Below are 21345 nucleotides of genomic sequence, written 5' to 3'. Positions count from 1 at the left end.
GTCCTATAAGGACACCCTCCAGAAAGAAAAGAACCAACATGATCCCCTTTGGGAATCAAAACAAAAAATTACAAAAAAGAAAAAAAAGGTACAAAAGCCGGAGCAGACACCAGCAGTTAACTTCACAGTTAGCTTCAAGGATTCTACTCAAAGGCCACCAAGTAGCAGCCAATTTCTAGAACTTCCCAAAAATACTGTCCTCTTTTACCAGTATATGAAGGAATACCAGTAGGCATTTGACAGAATCTATGCCAGAAACAGAGAGGAAAGTGAACAGAGTTATCCTATTGAATTTAAGGATGACCTACCACGAGTCACTGCCACTCCAGCAACCCATCTAGATCTAGTAAAAGAATTATTTGATCATGGTTTTCTTGACCAATTATATTTTCAAGATTTAAAACCTCTTCAAAGATTAAATCCATTAATCAAGAAAGCAGCAAGAGAATATGGGGCTCCTAGGAGTCTTAAGGTTATCAAGTTTTTCCATGTTGCTCCAGAATATGGATTTCCAGTCAGGACTATAGCTAAAATCAGGCTAATCCAGGGAGATGTTTCCAAGTGTGCCAAAGTTCGGAGTCGACTATGTCCAAGCCGGACGAGCTGAAAGCACTCTGCTATGGGACCAGGCCCTACAAGCAGAAATAGTCCAGAATAGAGCATGGGTATACACCTGCTTCGAGAATTTGATTGTCTTAACCTGATTCCTTTAAATATGAGTCAGAACGGGTTAAGAATATTTTCAAAGCCATTGAGGTGCTCACTTATTATAAAAGAGAGAATGGCTAAAAATTAAATGCATAATAATATCTATCAATTAGAATATTCATAATATCTATTATTAACACTCTAATATTAATGCTTAAAACAATGCAATCTAGTGAAATTTCAACCCTAATCAAGTATGCCGCTGTGTGCATTGCACGGGGAGAATTCAAGAGCTTCATCTCTAAATTTTTATTTGTTACCGCTGAAACTTAGTTCAATTTTATTACCTAGATTTTTAACTCATTGTAAGTCAATCTTTATAAATGGTTTAATTCAATATCTAGAAATGGTTTAATTATAAATATTAAGTCACGTTTACTCAAAGTTTAGAGACCAAATTACAACCAAATAAAAAATATAAGGCTAAGCTGCAAGGGGTTACAATTTATGTACTAAGTTACATGAATCAAAACTATAATCATTAAAAGAGAAGGGAATTCAAGAAGAAAAAAGAAACACATTTTTACCCTAAAACCCCTCCTCATTAAAAGTTCTCTTTGCGTGGGCATGAGAGTTTTGTTTTCCTCCTTTCATAGAAAATGGGTCCACAATACTAAAGAAAGTAGAACTATTAAGAGCTTATTATGGCTCACATGCATGGCACCACATACCTCTTTTTATATTAAAAAATAGTTGTGAATTTTATACTCTAAGCAATTAAGAAGGTTCCGATAGCTAGAGAGCAGAGTATATGATAAAAAACGGTGAAGATAGGCAAATGCAAGTAAATTAAGGCATTACAAATCAGATTTTCAGGAGGTACAAGTTCTAACTAAACACATGCAAAAAAAAAAAAAAAAACAGAAATTCAAGCTGAAAAGTGACGAAAATAAGAAGAAATTCAATTATATTTATAATGGTCAAGGCGAAGAGGGTTGACTGGAATTTCATGTATAAGTACCAGTTGTAAGACTATATGCATAAACAAATGAAAATAATTCGGCCTACCGCATGGAATTTTTTTTGTAAATGGAATATCATGGGGTGATCGTGGCTTGTAAAACATATGCATTTAATGTATATCTCTCTAAGCAATTTTTCAATCATAATTTATAAAATATAAGATAAGTATATAAGAGGAATTCTGTTTTGATCTATGTAAAGTATACTTATAAGCATTTAAACAAACCAATTTAAACACGTACTGAAAGGCTCCTCTGCAGGTACTTTTCCCGATTTCTAGATCTAGAAAAGACATGTTGGCGAAAAAAATGCAGACATAGAAAATTATCACACCTTGTATTTGGGGGGATTTTCCATAAAATATTCGCTTTCGAAAATGCATGTTTGCTTCCTTTTTTTTTTGTCGTATTCTAAGTTAGCTTACGTGAATTAATTTGCAATCATTCATTTATATATTTGAAAAAAAAAAAAAGCGTTTTGCCGGGCTCTCTGCGTATGTTGGTACTAGTAATAATTTAATAGGAAAAAACACAATCTATGGATGTAGAACTCGTAACCAAATCGACTATTATATAAAACATCAAACTTTGTTTAAGAGTTTCAATTTTTTAATATAAAGAAATTGACTATTATAGAACAAAAGCTGATTCTTTTTTTCGTTATGAAACAGTTGTATAATTAATTTTATGAGATATTTTTTTAAATTGTGTATTTTTAATTATCTAGAAATATATTTTATTAAATGATCTAAAAAGATTAGCCGTAATAATTAGTCCAAGAGGTAATCGTTATTCCTGTACATCAGCAAATGAAGAACCCCGCTAACTGGAGTCCAAAACCAGAAATTTCAAGAGCCACTCATTCAGCAAAATATTAAATGCCAATAGTTCAAAAATCTCCAAACATGCTTACCCATTGGAAAAACCATCCTTCTTCTCTTGCAACGAGAATGAAAAAATTGGTGTCGTTTATTTCTCCTACAATACATGAACAGGAAAAGGAAAATTTAATAAGCAAAAATTTTGAAACGACAATATATCAGTATCAAGTACAGGAATACCTTGAAGCTTTCTTTGTTTTATCGAGTTTTCCTTTATCAGCAACCTTTAAGTTTCTCAGAAACTTCTTGTCGGGTTCACTAGGATGAGAAGACATGGCTCTTTGTTCCAGTGAAGTTGTTGAATCATTCGTGGTAAGCATAACAGGGGACTTGAATTGGATATTCTCTATGTTTGTTTGCTGTCGGTACACATAAACTCCACACTTAACCACAGGTATATCTGGGTTTAAACAAGGGACTTGTATCTCCACATCATTCCAATAAAATACTCCTCCGGTCCTAATTATAAGACCCAATTGACTTATTTGAGGAGATTAAGGAAGTAAGTTAAGTTGGTTATTTATAATAAATAAGTGTTGTCATTCCTAAAATATCCTTGCTAATTAAGTATATTGGCTAAAACTATCATTATTAGAAGGATTATCTTGGAAAAAAATGCATAAATATAAGAGACAAAATGGATTGGGTCTTATAATTAGGACCAAATAAAAAGTCAAATTGGGTCTTATAATTAGGACCGGAGGAGTACCATGAATCTATGAAGCCACCTCCAATCTTCCGGGGCAAAACACCCTCCTAGATTAAATAAAACCATATGACCTTGTGCAATTCTGATACCACCACATGTATTCTGTAGTAACACGCGACCATTGATGTTCAGAGAAATATGGAAGTATAGTCTCCTACTCCTGTTGGCTTACCCCAACTCAAAAGCAAAGGCAACGGGAGGGAAATTCCTATGAGCAAGAAAAGAAATTTTCCCTCGCACCAATTGTGGAACAAATCAGGGAACGCTGTTGATGGGAAAATGGCCCTGATGTCAACGATCTCATTTTTTGCCTGATTTCCCAAAATAAGAGACATTTTTCAGATTTGAAGACATATGAAGAGAATATTGAGAAATTTTATGGCTGAGTTAACTTTCACAAGCAAACTGCTCGATATGACTATGATGACTTAATTAATGATATGCAAGCAAATAAATTCAATTCAAAAATCTACAAACCAAAGAAAAATATGAGACTTAATTAAAGATAAGCCATATTTTGTTGGATTAAAATTCATCTTGGAAGTTTTCACTCAAGAGCGTCTGATATCTAGAATTTTTTTTTGGGGTGTAAATTTGCTCTAAAATTTAAAGTCATAGCCATCTCGCCCTTTATTATTAAAAAACCAATGTTGACTGCTAAAAAAGTGCCATTAACTGCTAATATTTTTAACGATAGAGGTCATATTGTAATGATTTTAAACTTTTGAGATAAATTTACACCCAAAAAACTTCTTACTGTCCAGCGCTCCCAAATAAAAACTTTCACAATAAACAATTTACACCTTAACCCTATTTTATTTTATTTTTATTTTAATTTCATTTCAAACCAATCACAATTGTATTTAATTGGAATAATCATAAAAATAGTTGCAAAAAAAAAAAGAAGATAAATTATGAGAAAAGCCTGAGACCATAAATGCCCTAATGACTTTGCAGTTAATGAAACGCAATTCTCTGGCTCTACTTCCGGCATATTTGATGGTAACTCTGGCATATCTCTCAGCCTATTGCAGTTAGTCACAACCGATTTCACCAACCTACCACAATCTTTAAGGCACTCAGGAAGGGACACAAATTCGTTCCCTGATAGATATAACTGTACCAGATTCGGGAAAAGATTCAGAGCTAGGTGGATATCTTCATCCAATAGAGAACAATTTTCGAGCATCAAGAACTCCATGTTTGCGCAGCTAATAACTTGTTCGCTCTCTTGCGTTAATTTCTTCAAAGATTCAAGCCCAGTAAGATTTTCAAAGGAAGGTGGGAGCTCCTTAATAGAAGTGTCATCAGCCCAAACATAACTTAATGCATGCATCGTTCCCACTATATGTGGGAAGTAGTCAAGACTCTTGCAATGACTCAGCATAATATCTTGAAGAAATGGCATATTGATTTCACGTGGAAAGCTTGTAAGTTTGATGCATCCACCAACATTTAATGCAACCAACTTTGAGAGAGACCCCACTGAATCATGAATTTTGATCAAATTGTAACAGTCGTTAAAAGACAATCTCCTTAGGCTTTGGCATTGAGACATATCAGGTACTTCAGTTATGAATTCGCAGTGTGAGAAATTCATGCATATCAAACATTCAAATCTCTGCCAAAAAAAAAAGGATTGTTTAATTGACATTAATTACAAGAGATGCTATGACCAAACCCTTACGATTTAACGAGGAAAAATAAAAAGGCAAGAAGATTTGAGCAGACTTGAAGAAACAGGATTAAACCAAGGTTTGGAAAAATAGAAGGGTAATTGAAGCAGTTTATTCTTGATTCTTCGAATAAAATAAAGGCGAAACAAAGCTGAATAATGAAGGTAAATATAAAAAGTTAATAACATAACTTGAAGAAAACTAGTTTGTCAGGAGAAAAAGTTGGTGGTAAATTTTTAGAAGGATTTTCCTCCCATTCAAGCCATCTCAAACTATTCGGAAGATATTTAGGGCCATTTGAAAATCGGGCATTTCGAATAATACTCAAAAGTGGGGAACTCTGGGTGTTTAATTTTAGAATGACTTGACGCGTATGTAGAGGGCGAGAGAGAGCATGAGTAATTTATATGAGGGAAATCACTGTATAATTTCAAATAAGTACCGATATAATTACTGAAAGCTTTTATATGAGGAAAATCACTGTATAATTTCAAATTGGTAGAAGAATGTATTATACAAGGCTTTTGCAAGGGTTGTCTTGCCAATCCCACCAGTTCCATGAATCCCCAACATACAAACGCTATAATCACTTTCACCCAGAAGCGACATCAATTCTTCAAAACGGGGCTCAAGTCCAACCATGTAATCAATGTTATGGAGCCGTTTAGGAGGCAGCCTAGCAATGTTATGGAGCCGTTTAGGAGGCAGCCTAGCTAGAATATGCATCCGATTCATATCTGCAAAAAGGAAATTTTCTATTCTTAAAATGAAGATATTGATGCAAAATATGTCTGCATTTGTTAGTTTTACCATACATCTGTTTTTATTTAAAAAAAAAAAAACGAATCATACTTGGATGCTTTAAAGATAACATCAACATGCTCTGTTATTATCTTTATCCTCCGACACCATAAAAGTACTTAAAAAATGTGCAACATATATATTTAACATTTGATTTAAAAATATTTGCCACTCGACCAAATAGAAATAGACAAAAAAAAAAAAAAATCCAGACCAACAAAATTATGCTTTTATTTGACCCAAAAAAAATGCTTTTCAAAAACTAAAGTTATAACAAATCATTATTAATGTCAATTATAAAATCTTAACAATCCCCAAAAATACTGAAACTTAACCATCATTCATGTGCGACAAAAGAAAGTGTACTCCAAAAGCTAATTATTCTATAGTCATTTTTTCTACCAAAAATTCTATAGTCATATATGAATGTCCGCAATAATATTGGATTTCAAATAAAGCAGAATTATTAGAAATACGTACTGGATTCAGAAACTTTAACCAAAAAAATAAAGGGTACCAGTACAACTCTCAATAACAACAGATACTCTGTTTAATAACATATCTTCTACACGATTTCTTAAGGCCCAAGTTCACAAGGGTTCACCTTTTCAAGTGCAACAATAAAAGTCACCCATCAAAGTTTCAATTAAGAATCGGAAAATTCTATCAACAAAACGTCATAAAGAAAATAATATAAAGAAACCTACCCATATTTGAAAAGCCATACCGATGACAAACTAGCAGCTTCAGACACCATATTCGCACTTTCTCCAAGTCATTTCCGAACCTAACTTCATGAGCAGCCATGGCTTCACCAAAGCTATTCCTCTGATACTGGACATCCATCGGATCCACCTTGTAGAAAATGGGCATAACCATCTGGTTCTTCTCCGCCTTACACCGAATGATGTGAGCAAGTTCATCTAGGCAACATGTGGAAGTAGCGTAGTTCATAGAGAACACAATAATCGAAATCCTCGATTTTTCGATGGCTTTAAGAAGCGTCGGTGAGATCCGTTCCGCTTTCCCGAGCTTCTTGTCATCTATGAAGGCGTTGATTCCCTTACGCCATGGGATGATTGTGCTGAAACTTGAATCGCCAAGGCTGCGATAAACCCTACCGATTGCTATAGATTGATATTTGATTCTGTAAGAAGAGAGAAATTTACAGAAATGTAGCTCACCAGGGACGAGCAAGGCAAAAGTTTAATTCCTGTTGGCTGTCTTTTGGAATCCAGTGCTCTTTCCCCTGTCAAAATCTTCATCAAGATGCCTCACTGCTTAGGGGGCCCTCCAGGCTTCGACTTGAGAAGACGCGTTACTATCAATCAAGAGTACGGATGCAGTGTATTGTTGTATGAATAGGGAAAAATCGGACGTAGAACTAATTAACAGAATTATTTTGTAGAAAAATTCCAAGCTTTCAATTAAATATTCAACGGGACCAATATTAAGTTTAGGAAAAGTTTTCATAAAAATTTAACACTTCTGTTCTGAAACATGGCTTATGCTCCGTGAATTTTGAGAATAGGATATTGGTTTTTCACCGGACTGAAATGGCGATGGTGTGTTTTAGATTATCCGTAACAGAAGTGGTTGTTTTTAATCTGAGTGTTGCAAATTCAAGTTATAATAGAGGTCTGTGATTTATATTTAAGTTTGCTTTTGCAAAAAAAAAAAAATCAGTTTGATAAACTGAAATTTTGTTAGATGATTAATGAAAAACAAAATTTAGATATAAAATAGCTAAAAAGGACATAAATTTTAGGACATATATAAGATAGTAAATTTAAATTTTGAAATGTTTGGAGTTATTGGTTTTAAATTTGGAAAGTTTTTATAAAATTATTAGAAAAAATTAATCTTCTAATCTTTTTAATTTTTAATTTACTTGTAACTCAATCCTTCCATTATAACTTATTCTCTAAACTTTTAATTTGGCTATAGCATAGTCTCTTATCTTCTAAATTTTTTAAAAGCATAATCCTAGTCATTCATGAGTCAACTCAACTCTAAGTCCATCATCCGATATGTTAAAAAACATTGCCAAATCAGGACACATGGAATTTTTATGATTTTTTTTTAAAAAAATTACACAGGGGTAGAGTTTACGGATTGGGAAACCACGAAACCACACTCACAGCGGGCAACAAACCAGTCATCGTGGACAGTGAATCCAATCGAACCTCTTCTTCACTCACCCATTCCGTACTCGTTATTCCTCAATCTTCGCCACCATGGAAGCAATCTCTGGACCTGTCGTTGGGTCTTGAGCTGGTCGCCATTCACGGCGATGAAAAAGTAATGAATGAATGTCCGGTTTGGCACGTAATAAAAAAGTATTTTCACATAGATTGAAATAAGAAGTTCTTTCAAATCTTTATTTGGTATATCAGAAAATCACTCTTAAAAAACTAATTCAAAGGGAAAATACAACTTTTGATCCCTCAAATTTAGGCTTATTTAGGTTTTGGTCCCTGAAATTTAAGATCGAAGGTATTGGTTTTTGGAATTTACTCTATTACAAAATGTTAGTCCTAGGAGTCATGCGCCGTTACAGTTTGTTGAGATGGCACAAATAGTGTCAGCTATATGATGATTTGGCTTCTGACTTGACAACATGAGCTGATTAAGTAGGATGGGAGTTAGATATCTGACGGGGAAAATAAAAAGAAAGAAAGAAAGAAAGAAGGCGCCTATTTAAAGAAAAAGATAAAGGACCCATGTTTAAAAAAAGACAGAGGACCCACATCAGACACTTGTAGGGAAGCAGAGGAAAACAATGGTGCATATGAAATAGAAGAAAACAATGGGAAAGGCGGTAGGTCAAAGAGGACCCACACCTAGAGGCGAAGAGTGACGTGGTCATCACCAGAATAACAGCATTTCTGACAATGGTGGTGCGACAAAATTGAACCCACCATTTGCTTCCTCAATTGTTAATTGAAAGGTGAAGAAGTAATGTGTATTTTGTATATAGTTGATTAATTCATGTTTGAGAAAAGTAAGGAGTCGGCTGGGGAAGAGGAAGGATGGGAATGGTGATTGATCCATCAATTGCATCTTTGATTTAGAGTTGTTTGCTTTAATTAGTTGTATAGTCATTTATTGTTTATGTTGTTTTTGTTAGATTTTTAACCTATTTAACTGCTTAGGTCTTTGATCCTCTTCAGTATTGTGTCTTCATGCATGCTCTGTTTTTAGTTTTTTCTAGAAGTTGTTGGCATGAGCAGCAAGAGGGCGCTCATTTGATTTCATTTTATTATAGAGCATTGACCTGTCGGTTTGAGTGTCCGTATTGTTTTTGTTGAGCAGTGAGTATGCTATGTTTTTGTTTACTTTTGTTGCATTGTGCTCTGTTTTCTGCTTGAATTGTGGTACTATTTTGATTGTTTATATGTTAACTTACTTTGCTTTATGTTCTATTTTAGTTGAATATTTTGCTATCACAAGTTAAATATGGATCTCGATGAGGAGAGGAATGAGAGTAGTGACAGTAATGGAATTCCTTGTAGGTAAATATTTATAGTTTACAAGGTTAGTATATTCAGGGTGGAATATACATATGTATGTATGGTGCTGTTATAACTTGCATATTCATTTGTGTTATTACTTGTTATGATATATATATATATATATGTATATTATACATGCAGTGTCATATATATATGTATGTATATTACCTATGAATTCTTAAATATGTATTAGAGAAGACTAATTCTTCAATATATATTGGACAAAAAGAGTTTAGAAAAAAGGTAATTTAACAAAACGTAGGGAGCGGCCCAAATATATACTCAAGAAGATCAAATTTTTTCAAATATGTATTGGAGAAGACTAGTTCTTGAATATATATTGGAGAAAAATAGTTCAGAGAAAGGTAATCTAACAAAACGGAAGGAGTGGCCCAAATATGTATTCGAGAAGACCAAAAACCAATTCTCAAATATGTATTCGAGAAGACCAGTTCTCGAACATATATTAGAGAAAAACAGTTTAGAGAAAGGTAATTTAGCAAAACAGATGGTGAGGCTATTGATCCTCTAGTTTATCACAAGCGTACTGGGAGGCCCAAGAAGAAACAAAAGAAAGGAAGAGATGAACAAATACCTGAGGTTGAAAATGAGAACCGTCAATATCGTGTTTTCCAATGTTCCAATTGTGGGCAACAAGGTCACAACCGATGCTCTTGAAAGCAATCCAAGAGACCTACCAAGCTTCCAATCAAAAGGAAAACAAAACAGGCTTCTTCTGCTCGGGAATAAATTATTGCAACTCCTTCTGGGAGTAGTCAACCTTCTTAATCATGCTATGTATTTGTAACTTGCAAACTTGTAAATTTTGTGACTACTAGCCAAATGGACAGACAAACTTGGCTTTGGTGTTAGTACTCCCTCCGTTCCTTATTATAAGAGACAAATAACCAAATCACGTTGATCAAAAAAACAGTTAAAATTAGTTGAGGACAATTAATATGTAAAAAGTATAATGTTTTTTCCAACAATACCCCCATTAATAAGGAGAGAGAGTATGAGAGAGAACAATTAAATTATTAAAAGAAAGAGAAGTGGGAGGGAGAGAAAGTATGAGTTGGAGACAAAATAAATAGGGGTAAAATAGGAAATCAATACAAAAAAATAGAGACAACTTTTAAGTGTCTCTTATATATAGGAACATGCCATAAGTATCAAATGTCTCTTATAATAAGGAACGGAGGGAGTAATATTTTGGGTATAACACCTTCTTATTCATGTATTTTGTGGGAAAGAATACAATGTTCTTTCTTTTGTAAATTCATTATATTGGAATTGCAACTCTGGCAGATTTCCTTTCTTCATTCATATTTGTTGCTTCTGGGAATTGCATAAAACTCTAGCAGATTCCCTTTGTTTATTCATAGTGTGTGAAGCTGAACTTCTACTAGAAGCCATTAAAGAACAACACAGCCAATGAAAACTTGAAGGTTGACGATAGGTCAAAGAAGAGATGCGCCAAAAATTGATTTCGTCCAGCTCCAGTTACGTCTCGGTTATGTGCCTTCAGTTGAGCTTCTCTCCCCCTCGCAAAGCTTTCCACTTCCCTTCGCCCAACTTTCCTTCACCCAGTGCACCTTCATCGGATCTCCTCTTTCTTTCTGCCACTATAGCTTCGCCAGAACTCGTTCTCCCTTTGCCTACCGGCCCCTCGCCAAATCGTTTTGTTCCATCATTTATGCCCTAATCGACAGCACCGTCATTTTCCTCTATTCCCCCCAAGTATTTGATGTGGGTCCTCTATCTTTTTTCAAACATGGATCCTTTGTCTTTTTCTTTAAACAGGTGCCTTCTTTTGTTTTTTTTTTTAATTTTTCACATCAAATATTCAGCTCCCATGCCACTTAATCAACTCATGTTGCCAAGTCAGAAACCAATTCATCATAGCTGACACTGTTTGTGCTACCTCAATAAACTGTAACGATACATCACTCCCAAGGACTAACATTTTGTAACGGAGTAAATTCCAGGAACCAATACCTTTGGTCTTAAATTTCAGGGACCAAAAACTAAATGGGCCTAAATTTGAGAAACCAAAAGTTGTATTTTCCCTAATTCAAACACCCAAGCCTAAAGTTCAGGAGTTTTTTTTTTATTTTGGGAATAATTTAGCTCAATTTTTGTTAAAAAATAAAGGGGTCGTTGAAGGACCTCTGCATTAACAAAATCCAGAAAACCTTGTTTATGAGCCTTACATTCAGATCATATTTCAAGAGTTTACTGACCAAAAAACCAAAGAGATCTTATTTCAAAAGTTATGATTGTAATTGTAACAAAAGAAGAAGAAAAATCGTATCATAATTATTCTACATATATAGCTTTCAATCTCTTGCAAATTAAGCCACTAATTTTGCATCAGGATCCGTAACAGCTTGGAGGCTTCATGGTCTCATCTTTGGGGGCCCCTCAACAAACACCGGGCTAGCAACTGTAATATGTAGTTGCTAACTGTTCAAAAATCTCCAAACATACTTACCAATTGGAAAACCTATCCTTCTTCTCTTGCAACGTGAATGAACAAATTGTTGTCGTTTATTTCTCCTACAATACATGAATCTGGTAAAATTAATAATAAGCAAAAATCTTGAAACGACAATATATCAGTATCAAGTAGAGACAAACCTTGAAGCTTTCTTTGTTTTATCGAGTTTTCCTTTATCAGCAACCTTTAACTTTCTCAGGAACTTCTTGTCAGGTTCATTAGGAGGAGAAGTTATGGCTCTTCGTTTCAGTGAAGTTGTTGTAGGAGCATTCATGGAAACCAAAGGAGAGTTGAATTCGATATTCTCCATGTTTTTTGGCTGTTGGTACACATAAACTCCACACTCGACCACATGAATGTTTGTCGTTAAACAAATGACTTGTATTTCCACATCATTCCAATCCAACACCATGCATCTTTTAAGCCACCTCCAATCTTCTCCCCAAAAAGCCCCTCCCAGGTTAAGTAAAGACACATGACCTTGTGCAATTGGGACACCACGACATGTCTTTTGTAGTAGTACACGACCATTGATGCTAATAGAAATATGGAAGGGTTGTGTCCTACTTTTGTTGGCTTTCCCCAATTCAAATGCAAAGGCAAGATGAAGGAAATTCCTACGAGCAAGAAAAGACATTTTCCCTCCTTCACACCAATTGTGGAATCAATTAGGAAATGTTGTTGCTGGGAAAATGGCGGTGATGCCAGTGGACTCCCTTCTTGCCTAACTTACCAAAACAGGCCAAAGACAAATTTCAGATGTGAGAACAACATATGAAAAGAATAAAGAAAAATTTTATGGGCTAATCAATAAATTAGCAAAGGAAACAAATAAAATAGATAAAAGTACCTGCAAAACTTGAGACCATAAATGGCCTAATGACTTTGTAGTTAATGAGATGCAATTCTCTGCCCCAATTTTCTGCAAATTTGATGGTAAGTGGGGTATATATCTCTCAGCCTCTTGCAGCTATTCACATCCAATTTCCACAACTGATCACACTCTATAAGACACTCAGGAAGGGATACAAAATCATTCCCTGATAAATCTAACATTATCAAATTCCGAAAAAGATTAAGAGCTAGGTGAATATCTTCATCCAATAGACAACAATTTTTCAGCATCAAGAATTGCACGTTTGTGCAGCTAATAAATGGTTGGCTCTCTTGCATTAATTTCTTTAAAGATTTTCTACTATCAGGTTGAATGACTTTCAACTCAAGCCAGCTAAGATTTTGCAACGTGAATAAGCTATTTGGAATCTCCACAAGATTTTTGCAATAGCTTAAATTTAAGCGTTCAAGCCCGGAAAGATTTCCAATGGATGGTGGGAGCCCCATAACAGAAGTGTCTCTAGCCCAAATATCTGTTACTGCATCCATCTTCCCCACTATATGAGGGAAGTAGTCAAGACACCTGCAATGATTGAGATAAAGCTCCTCAAGAGATGGCATGTTAATTTCACGTAGAAGCTTGTAAGGTTGGTGCATTCACTGACATCTAATTGAACCAGCTTAGCGAGAAATCCCACCGAATCATGAACTTTGATCAGATTGTAACAACCTTTAAACAGCAGTCTCCTTAGACTTTGGAATTGAGACATATCGGGCACTTCAGTTATGAATTCACAATGGGAGAAATTCAGACGTGTCAAATATTCAAATCTCTGCCAAAACAAAATAGAGATTGCTTAATTGACATTAGATGTTAAGCCCAAATCCCCCCCGGGGGGGGGCGAGGGGGATAAGTGCATTTGATGTAAGAGATTGCTAAATAGGCTTATAAATATTGAAGGGTAATTGAAGTTATTTATTCTTGATTCTTTGAAGAAAATAAAAGCGAGGGAAATTTTAACAAAAAGGTAAATACAAAGGGTTAAAGAAAAGGTACCTTGAATGGCTCTTCCAACCTGAAAGGACTGTAACATAACTTGAAGACAACTAATTTGTTTGGAGAAAAATTTGGCGGTAATTCTGTAGAAGGATATCCGTCCCATTCAAGCCGTCTTAAACTATTAGGAAGATATTTAGGGCCAGTTGAAAATTGGGCCTTTCGAATAATAAGAATTCTAAGATTATTCATCTTCTCAAAGGCTATACCACTCTACTCCACTTCTTGTTGTTGAGGCGGAACAAACATTATTCCTTCAATATTGCGACCACCCTATAATGCAAGCACAAATAAGTATCATTAGTTAGATATTGCCTAACAGCACAATAAATTTGATGTGTGAGGAGACAAAAATAGTCATGTTCTTACAGAATTTTCATCTAGTACTTTAAGAACATCTTCATGTTTTCATAATCTACTACGTTTGTCAGGATTTGATGCTGCCTCCCTCCTGACAATCTCTCTCCCCATTTGTCTTATTAGATCACTCAAGCATAAATGATCATTATCACTAATAGTTAAAAGAGATTTATCAATAAGCACTTCAATATAAAACCTTGCACCATAATCACAAGCTTCTACTATTTCATCAATATTACCCAATATCTCCTCTTCAAAAAAAACAAGCAATATCCAAGAAAATAATCTTAGCACCAAGTTGCAAGCAGTCATAGCTTATCTTTAGTACTTCATGTATTGTTCTTTCTGGGATCCTATCATATTGTTCCAAAGTAGACCTCCACCCCTTTAAGTTTTTATTTGCTAAATTGGCGCCAATTAATTTTATAGCCAAAGGAAGGCCCTTTGCATAACTTATCACATGACTAGACATTTGTTGATAGCCTTTTGGAGGTAGGCTCATTTGGAAGGCAAGCCAACAAAAGAGTTCAAGAGAGTCACAGTTATTTAGCTCCTTGAATTCATATGTTCTTTTGACATTATGAGCAATGAGCAATTGCTTATTTCTTGCTGTTATAATGACCTTGCTTCCGTAACCAAACCAATCACAACCCCCTGCAAGTTGCTCTAATTGTTCAATCTCATCAACATCATCAAGAACCAACAAAACTTCTCTATGAGAGAGTCTGTGTTTTATTTTAAATATTCCTTCGTCAGCACTACCAAACTTCATGCTCTTTTCCTCAAGAATCTCATAGAAGTTTTGTTGAAGACGAACAACGCCCTGGAATTTCTTTGATGCTTCTTTTACATCAAACAAGAAACATGCACCGGCGTCAAATTGGTAGAAGATTGAATTATAGATAGCTTTTGCGAGGGTGGTTTTGCCAATTCCACCAATTCCATGAATCCCCAACATGCAAGCGCCTTGGTCGGATTTATTTAGAAGCGAGATCATTTCTTCTACCCGAGGCTCAAGTCCAACCATGCGTTCCATGTTATGGTATGGTTTAGGAGGAAGCAGAGCATAGACATCTTCAACGATCCTTTCAATAAACCCGCATTCATACCTACAAAAAAGCAAATTCTCTTTCTGTTATGAAGAAAATTGATATAAAATGTCATCTTCTTGTTATTATTCTTTATTATGATAATTCTTTTAAGTAAAATCTCATTGAATCCTTCAAAGATCATAACCTCAATATCAATTAGCTCTCTGTTTTCTTCTCCATATCCCTTCATTGTGTAATTCTTTATTAAAAAAAATTATAGAACTATAAACATTTGCAGCACAAAATGGAACCATTTAAGTAAATCGAAAAGAATCAGACCAGAAGAAAATTAAAATTAAACCAAAACAGTAATAGCAGAACAAGTCATAAAAAATCTTAACTCATTTATCAAACTCCATTTAATACACGTGATATTGTGCATATAGCTAACTCAGAAAGCCAATGGATCGATCCTGTACTCATACATGATTGTGCAAAATAATTTTGCATTCAAAAGTAGGACACAACTCTCAATAACAATAGACCCTGCTTAATGTCTTGACGATTTCTGAAGAGCAATGTCACATTGGATCTGGAAGTGTTATTGTTGGTCTCCAACTTTTCACAGATCCAATGATGATACAGAGTCATAGACATATATTAGCAATTACTAAATAAAATTTTCTGATAATAAACATTTGCGGTTAAAAATTAGATTAAAATATTTTTGTTAACAATTTTCTAGTTTCTAATTATTTTAAAAACTCCAAGACAACATATGCGTAAATAAGATCATCATGCGAGTAAGTCCCAAATTTACAGAGATTCACCATTATGAACTGCGTAACTACCATTAATTATTTGAAAATTTCATCAGTAGAAGGCAAATAAGGAAGCAAAATACTATTAAAAAAAAAAAAAAGCATACCCATTTTCGAAAAGCCATGCTGATGACAAACTAGCGGCTTCAAATAACGCAGACTTCCATTTTCGCACTTTCTGCACGTCATTTATGAACCTAGCTTCATGAGCAGCTATGGCTTCCTCAAAGCTATTTCTCTGATATTGGACATCCATTGGATCCACCTTGTAAAATATGGGCATAACCACCTAGTTCTTCTCCTTCTTACACCGAATGATGTGAGCCAGTCCATCAAGGCACCAAGTGGAAGTGGCATAGTTTGTAGAGAAGACAATAATGGAAACCCTGGATTTGTCTATGGCTTTAAGAAGTGAAGGTGCGATTCGTTCCCCTTTACCGAGCTTCCTGTTATCGATGAAGGCGTTGGTTCCCTTCTTGCGCAAAGCTTCGTAGAGAATGACAGTGAAGGATTTGCGAGTGTGTTCGCCTCTGAAACTCAAGAAAACATCATATCTGTACTTGGTAAAGCTAAGGGATGATGATGCTGCCGCTTGAATCGCCATGGATGTGATAAGGACAATAGTGAATCAGGAAATTGAGATTTGGATACTCTAGCGAGAGAAATTTCCACGGCGTCTGATCCTCCAACGAAGAGAAGGGCGGAAAATGGTAGGAAATTTGCAAGCAGCTGGTCCATCAATTTTGTTCGGATGAAAAAGAAATAGAAGAAGTCCGTGGTGTCTTGCTTAAAGCATCGTCGGGTTGAGGAAGGGGATTGAAAAAAAACAAGAAGAAGAAAGAAAGAAAGAAAGAAAGAAAAGAGATACAATCAGCCATCGCTGGAAAGTAGGATTGAGAGAGCGAGAATCCAAAGACAGTTAACCTGGTAGTCACATGAGCACAGTATTATTATTATTTTTTGCATAAGATAAGTACAAAATTATAAATAAATAAAAATTAGAGATTAAATTTCAAATGAAGTTAAAAGTTTAGAAATTCCCTGGTTCTGGTAATAAAAAAAAAAGTTTAGAAATTCCCTGGTTTTGGTAAAAAAAAAAGTATTCCCTGGTAAAAAAAAAAAAGAAACTTAAATTGTATGATTTTGTCATTAATCTACCCAAGAGCAGTGGATTGGCAGCAAGCCGGGAAAGTTTCAGAACGATTTGGCACGGATTTAGAGAGGCTGGCCGAGAGCATTGAGTTTTTCTTTTCCTTTTTATTTTTTTGGCATAAAAAGGCGTCTGTGTTCGAAAGCCCTTTCGGTGAGCAGAATAAAAACAGTAATGAAATAGATATGCAAATGGCACTGATGTCCTTATCTTTATTTTCCTTTTTCATATATTATTTGGGTTAAGAATCGAATCAAATCAAAACACTACCGTTTTCCAATATGATTCTCTCTCCAATTTCAAATATAGAATGTCTTAAAAGAAAATTTATTTTTGTGTATATTATGAGCCCAGTGGGTCACTGATAAGCTTTTTGTTAAAAATATTATTCCTATTACAATTATTAGAACAGGATTTGAAATCTTGTGTATTGCTTTTCTATGTTCTTAATGGGGAAAAAAATCATTTTCAGACAAAATTACAACCTGTTTAGAATAATTTATAACTAGTTTTTTAATCGTGATTCACGGAATACGAAGTAAATATATAAGAAGAGTTTTATCTCAATTTATATAAAATATATTTATATGTGATTTCAATCATAATCACAAATAGTATCTTAATAAGTTAATGTCTTCTCTCCTTATTCCAGTAAGGTAATTAAAAATGGCTTATAATATGGATCCATGGGAGTACATGGGAGTAATAACCTGAACGGTTTTTGAAAATTGCACATATTTCTATAACATCTTTACTTTTTTAAAATATTAATATAATAGAAAATATTTCAATAAAATGATACTTAAATTTGTAAAACCCCAAATGGTTATTTGAACTTGCAAAATTCCAATTTAGTTATAATGACTAAATTGTGATTTTGAAATGTTAGGAAATTTATATTATTACTGTTTAACTTTCTTTTTTTCGGTAAGAGGCTCAAGCCACCCTGACCACCCGACTGGCTACGGGACCTCTAGCATCGACGACCGCCAGGGGCTGTCAAGTTGCCACTAGTTACCGAAACTCTAGTAGCCAGCCAATGATTAGTCGTTAGAGCTCCGACAGCTGGCAACTTTTTTTTTTGGGGGGATTTTTACAGTTTTAGTAACGAGATCAACAAGTTCTTTAATGCTATTAACAAGTTCGGTATAACAGTTTACAATAAGTTTTTCAAAAAATTCAAAAAGTGACATTTTTATAACTTTAGTAATGCGGTTAACAAGTTTTTTAATGCTATTAATAAATTCGATATAGCAGTTAACAATATATTTTTCAGAAAATTTAAATAGGGGCATCTTTACAATTTCAGTAACGCAGTTAATAACTTTTGTAATGTTATTAATAAGTTCGGTATAGCAATTAACACCTCTAATAACGAGTCATGTAATGATATTAATAGCTCTCACAATCATAGTGACTACCTAATAAATAGAAAATTTTGATGTAGAGGGAGCTAATATTAAAAACATTCACCTTTATAGAAAAATTTTGTCAATGGTATTATGAGAGTTACTAACGTCATTACATAACTTGTTAACCGTATTACTGAAATTGTAAAAATACTACTTTTAAATTTTCCAAAAAACTTTATTAACTGCTATACCAAACTTGTTAACAAGTATTACAGAACTTGTTAATTACCTTATTGAAGTTGTAAAAAATGTCACTTTTTGAATTTTTTGAAAAACCTATTATTAATTGTTATATCGAACTTGTTAATAGTGTTACAGAATTTGCTAACCGTGTTATTAAAGTTGTAAAGATGCCACTTTTTAAATTTATTGAAAAACTTATTGTTAACTACTATACCGTACTTGTTAATTGCATTACAAAGCTTGTTAATTGCTTGCTGAAGTTTATAGATGTCACATATTGAATTTTCTAAAAAACCTGTTGTTAATTACTATACCGAACTGTTAATAATGTTAAAGAACTTGTTAATTACGTTACTGAAGTTGTAAAGATACCAGTTTTTGAATTTTTAAAAAAATTTGTTGTTAATTACTATATCGAACTTGTTAATGGTGTTAAAGAACTTCTTAATTGTATTACTAAAGTTATAAAAATACTACTTTTTGAATTTTCTAAAAAACTTATTATTAACTGGTATAGCAAACTTGTTAATAACATTAAAAAATTTGTTAATCATATTACTGAAGTTGTAAAAATTCCCCAAAAAAAAAGAAATAGTTGCTCTGGCAACCAGTCATTAGCTTTCTACCGGGGCTCCAATGACTAGAATCCACCTAAACTCTGTTGATAGCTACCAGTGCTCGAGGTCCAGTGGCTGGCTAGCTGGTGAAGGTGGTTTGAGCCTCTTACCAAAAAAAACCATTAAAGAGTAATAATGTAAATTTTCCAACATTTGAAAATCCCAATTTAGTCGTTATGACTAAATTGGAATTTTACAAGTTCAAATAACTATCTAGGATTTTGTAAATTTAAGTATCATTTTATTGGAATTTTTCCAATATGATATCTTAGAAAACTATATATATAAATTTAACAATGAATTTATATTAAAATTTATAAATAATTTGATTTATTATAAGTTTATCTATAGATATTGTCTTTATACATAATAATGGAATGAGACATATGCAATAAATAAAACACTTTGATAGTTTGACGTCTATCTTTATATATGTTTTTATTTTGGATCATTTAAAAAGTATTTTTCCATTAGAAAGTTATTTATTATTATTAACTAAAATATTATTATTATTAGAAATATTTTTAAAAATCAAAAAATCAAAATTGAAAATTTCAGTATTCTGTATAGCATATATTATAGAAAAAATAAATATAATAAAATATAAACCTTGTTAAAAAAAATTATAAAACTTAGGTTAAGTTCTCCGAACACACTGTTATGTACTCTATTTTTTTTTTTCACATAATCATTAATCTTGAACTCATATAAAAGAAATAAAACATATAGTCATATGTAATTAGATAATTTAATAAAAGGATTATATCTTTCTCTGATAGAAGGATTATATCCTTTTAAATAAAAGAAAAGGCTTAACCATGTGTGATGCATGTTCGTAAAAAATACAAAAAGAAAATATGTGTGCACGAGTGTCAATCCATAGCATCGAGTCATCGACTTACTTTCAAATTTGGTGACATCCTTAACTTTTGCGCGGAATTCTACACTCAAAAGCGGGAACCTTCCAATGTTTACTCTTAAAAAGGAGAGAGCATGAGTGATTTCTTTCTTTAATTTTATTTTGAAGTGGAGGAAGCATCCTGTGTATGTGAAGCCATACACTTTTTTTTTTTTATCAAGACATCTTTGCTTAAGCCTTAAAAATCAGTAGGCCGTAAAAATATATTCCTCCGGTTCTAAATATAAAACTTTTATACACACTAGTATAAAGATAATATATTTATGACCGAAGCAATAAGTTATTTGAACAGAAAATTAATTACATCCTTGTTATTGTTATTTGGCTGTCTATGTTATTTGTATGAGATCTAAAAAAATAAGTTATTTGAAAAGAAAATTAATGTTTTAGTATTTATAGTTTTAACTTTGTTGTAACCCTGTCACTAAACTTTCACCTGATTCAATTCAATTTCTATAGCTTTGACTTCGTTCAATTAGTTTGGATGTACACATTTACACGATTTAAAACTACAGACGCATGTACTTCTGCATAATGCAAGTCGCTCTTATTATACATTATTTGATCCTTCTAACCTTTCTTTCTGTGATCGAGTTTTCGTCTATCATTTGCCTTCGATCTTCTCAGCAACTTCTTGGATGGTTGATTAGGAGAAGAAGCAATCACTTTACGTTTCAGTGAAGGTCTTGAAGTACTCATGGAAAGCAGATCAGAAGATTTGAACAGGACAACCTCCATGTTTGTTTGCCGTTTGTACACAAACTCCACAGCTCTTCTCCATTTCCCTCAGAATACTTTATTATATTAATTAAACATACATGACCTTTTGTTATCACAGCACCTTCCTGACCCCATAGTACTGATATCTCCCACTCACGGTGACTTTCTCCAACTCAAATGCAAAGGCCACATGAATTTCCCTCCTTCAAACCAATTGTAACAAAAGGGGAAAAAATTCTCATAGCATGATTATTGTATGTATGTAGTTTCCAATCTCTAGCAAATTAAAATATTAAGTTTGAAGCTGGGATCATCCCAGTTGCCCAGGCAATCCGTAACAGCTCAGAGGTGTCATCCGCTATCACCTGTAAATATTCAACGGCTATTAGTTCAAAAATCTCCAAACATGCTTACCCATTGGAAAAACCATCCTTCTCTTGCAGCGGGAATGAAGCAATTGGCGTCGTTTGTTTCTCCTACAATACATGA

General features: G+C 33.8%; 3 protein-coding genes across 3 annotated transcripts; all 3 read right to left on the bottom strand.

The window, feature by feature from the left end:
• Nucleotides 1–408: 408 nt before the first annotated feature.
• Nucleotides 409–13873, bottom strand: LOC114727222 (probable disease resistance protein RPP1). Its single transcript, XM_028913922.1, has 10 exons — nt 13644–13873; nt 13252–13419; nt 12603–12722; nt 11893–12071; nt 6445–6884; nt 5454–5673; nt 4193–4801; nt 2732–3010; nt 2584–2648; nt 409–632 (listed from the first exon to the last, which is right to left on the bottom strand). Exons 1-10 carry the CDS (start codon nt 13833–13835, stop codon nt 409–411), a joined length of 2496 nt encoding a protein of 831 aa, XP_028769755.1. The 5' UTR covers nt 13836–13873.
• On the bottom strand, nt 13857–16111 carry LOC114727221 (TMV resistance protein N-like). Its single transcript, XM_028913921.1, has 3 exons — nt 15963–16111; nt 14626–15112; nt 13857–13916 (listed from the first exon to the last, which is right to left on the bottom strand). The coding sequence occupies exons 1-3, from the start codon at nt 16109–16111 to the stop codon at nt 13857–13859; spliced, it is 696 nt and encodes a 231-aa protein (XP_028769754.1).
• Nucleotides 16112–16144: 33 nt separating this feature from the next.
• LOC114727219 (TMV resistance protein N-like) lies at nt 16145–16459 on the bottom strand. Its single transcript, XM_028913920.1, has one exon. It carries the CDS (start codon nt 16457–16459, stop codon nt 16145–16147), a length of 315 nt encoding a protein of 104 aa, XP_028769753.1.
• Between the last annotated feature and the right edge of the window lie 4886 nt (nt 16460–21345).

Source organism: Neltuma alba, unplaced genomic scaffold (assembly GCF_004799145.2).
Source record: "Neltuma alba isolate B1F8T4 unplaced genomic scaffold, ASM479914v2 tig00012454_pilon, whole genome shotgun sequence".
Lineage (NCBI taxonomy): Eukaryota > Viridiplantae > Streptophyta > Magnoliopsida > Fabales > Fabaceae > Neltuma > Neltuma alba.
This window is presented reverse-complemented; position numbering and strand designations above follow the sequence as displayed.

What these genes read in the sequence shown, in the direction of transcription:
- LOC114727219 (XM_028913920.1), bottom strand. Translation starts at nt 16,459, where the DNA reads ATGGCGATTCAAGCGGCAGCATCATCATCCCTTAGCTTTACCAAGTAC.
- LOC114727221 (XM_028913921.1), bottom strand. Translation starts at nt 16,111, where the DNA reads ATGGATGTCCAATATCAGAGAAATAGCTTTGAGGAAGCCATAGCTGCT. An exon ending in GCATGGCTTTTCGAAAATGG is followed by an intron (nt 15,113 to 15,962) that starts GTATGCTTTTTT and finishes GCTTTTTTGTAG; the next exon opens with GTATGAATGCGGGTTTATTG. An exon ending in GGTTTGGTTACGGAAGCAAG is followed by an intron (nt 13,917 to 14,625) that starts GTCATTATAACA and finishes CTTGCATTATAG; the next exon opens with GGTGGTCGCAATATTGAAGG.
- LOC114727222 (XM_028913922.1), bottom strand. Translation starts at nt 13,835, where the DNA reads ATGAATAATCTTAGAATTCTTATTATTCGAAAGGCCCAATTTTCAACT. An exon ending in AAGTCATTAGGGCATTTATG is followed by an intron (nt 3,011 to 4,192) that starts GTCTCAGGCTTT and finishes TCTTATAATTAG; the next exon opens with GACCGGAGGAGTATTTTATT. An exon ending in AAGGATGGTTTTTCCAATGG is followed by an intron (nt 633 to 2,583) that starts GTAAGCATGTTT and finishes TTCTGCTTGTAG; the next exon opens with GGCCTGGTCCCATAGCAGAG.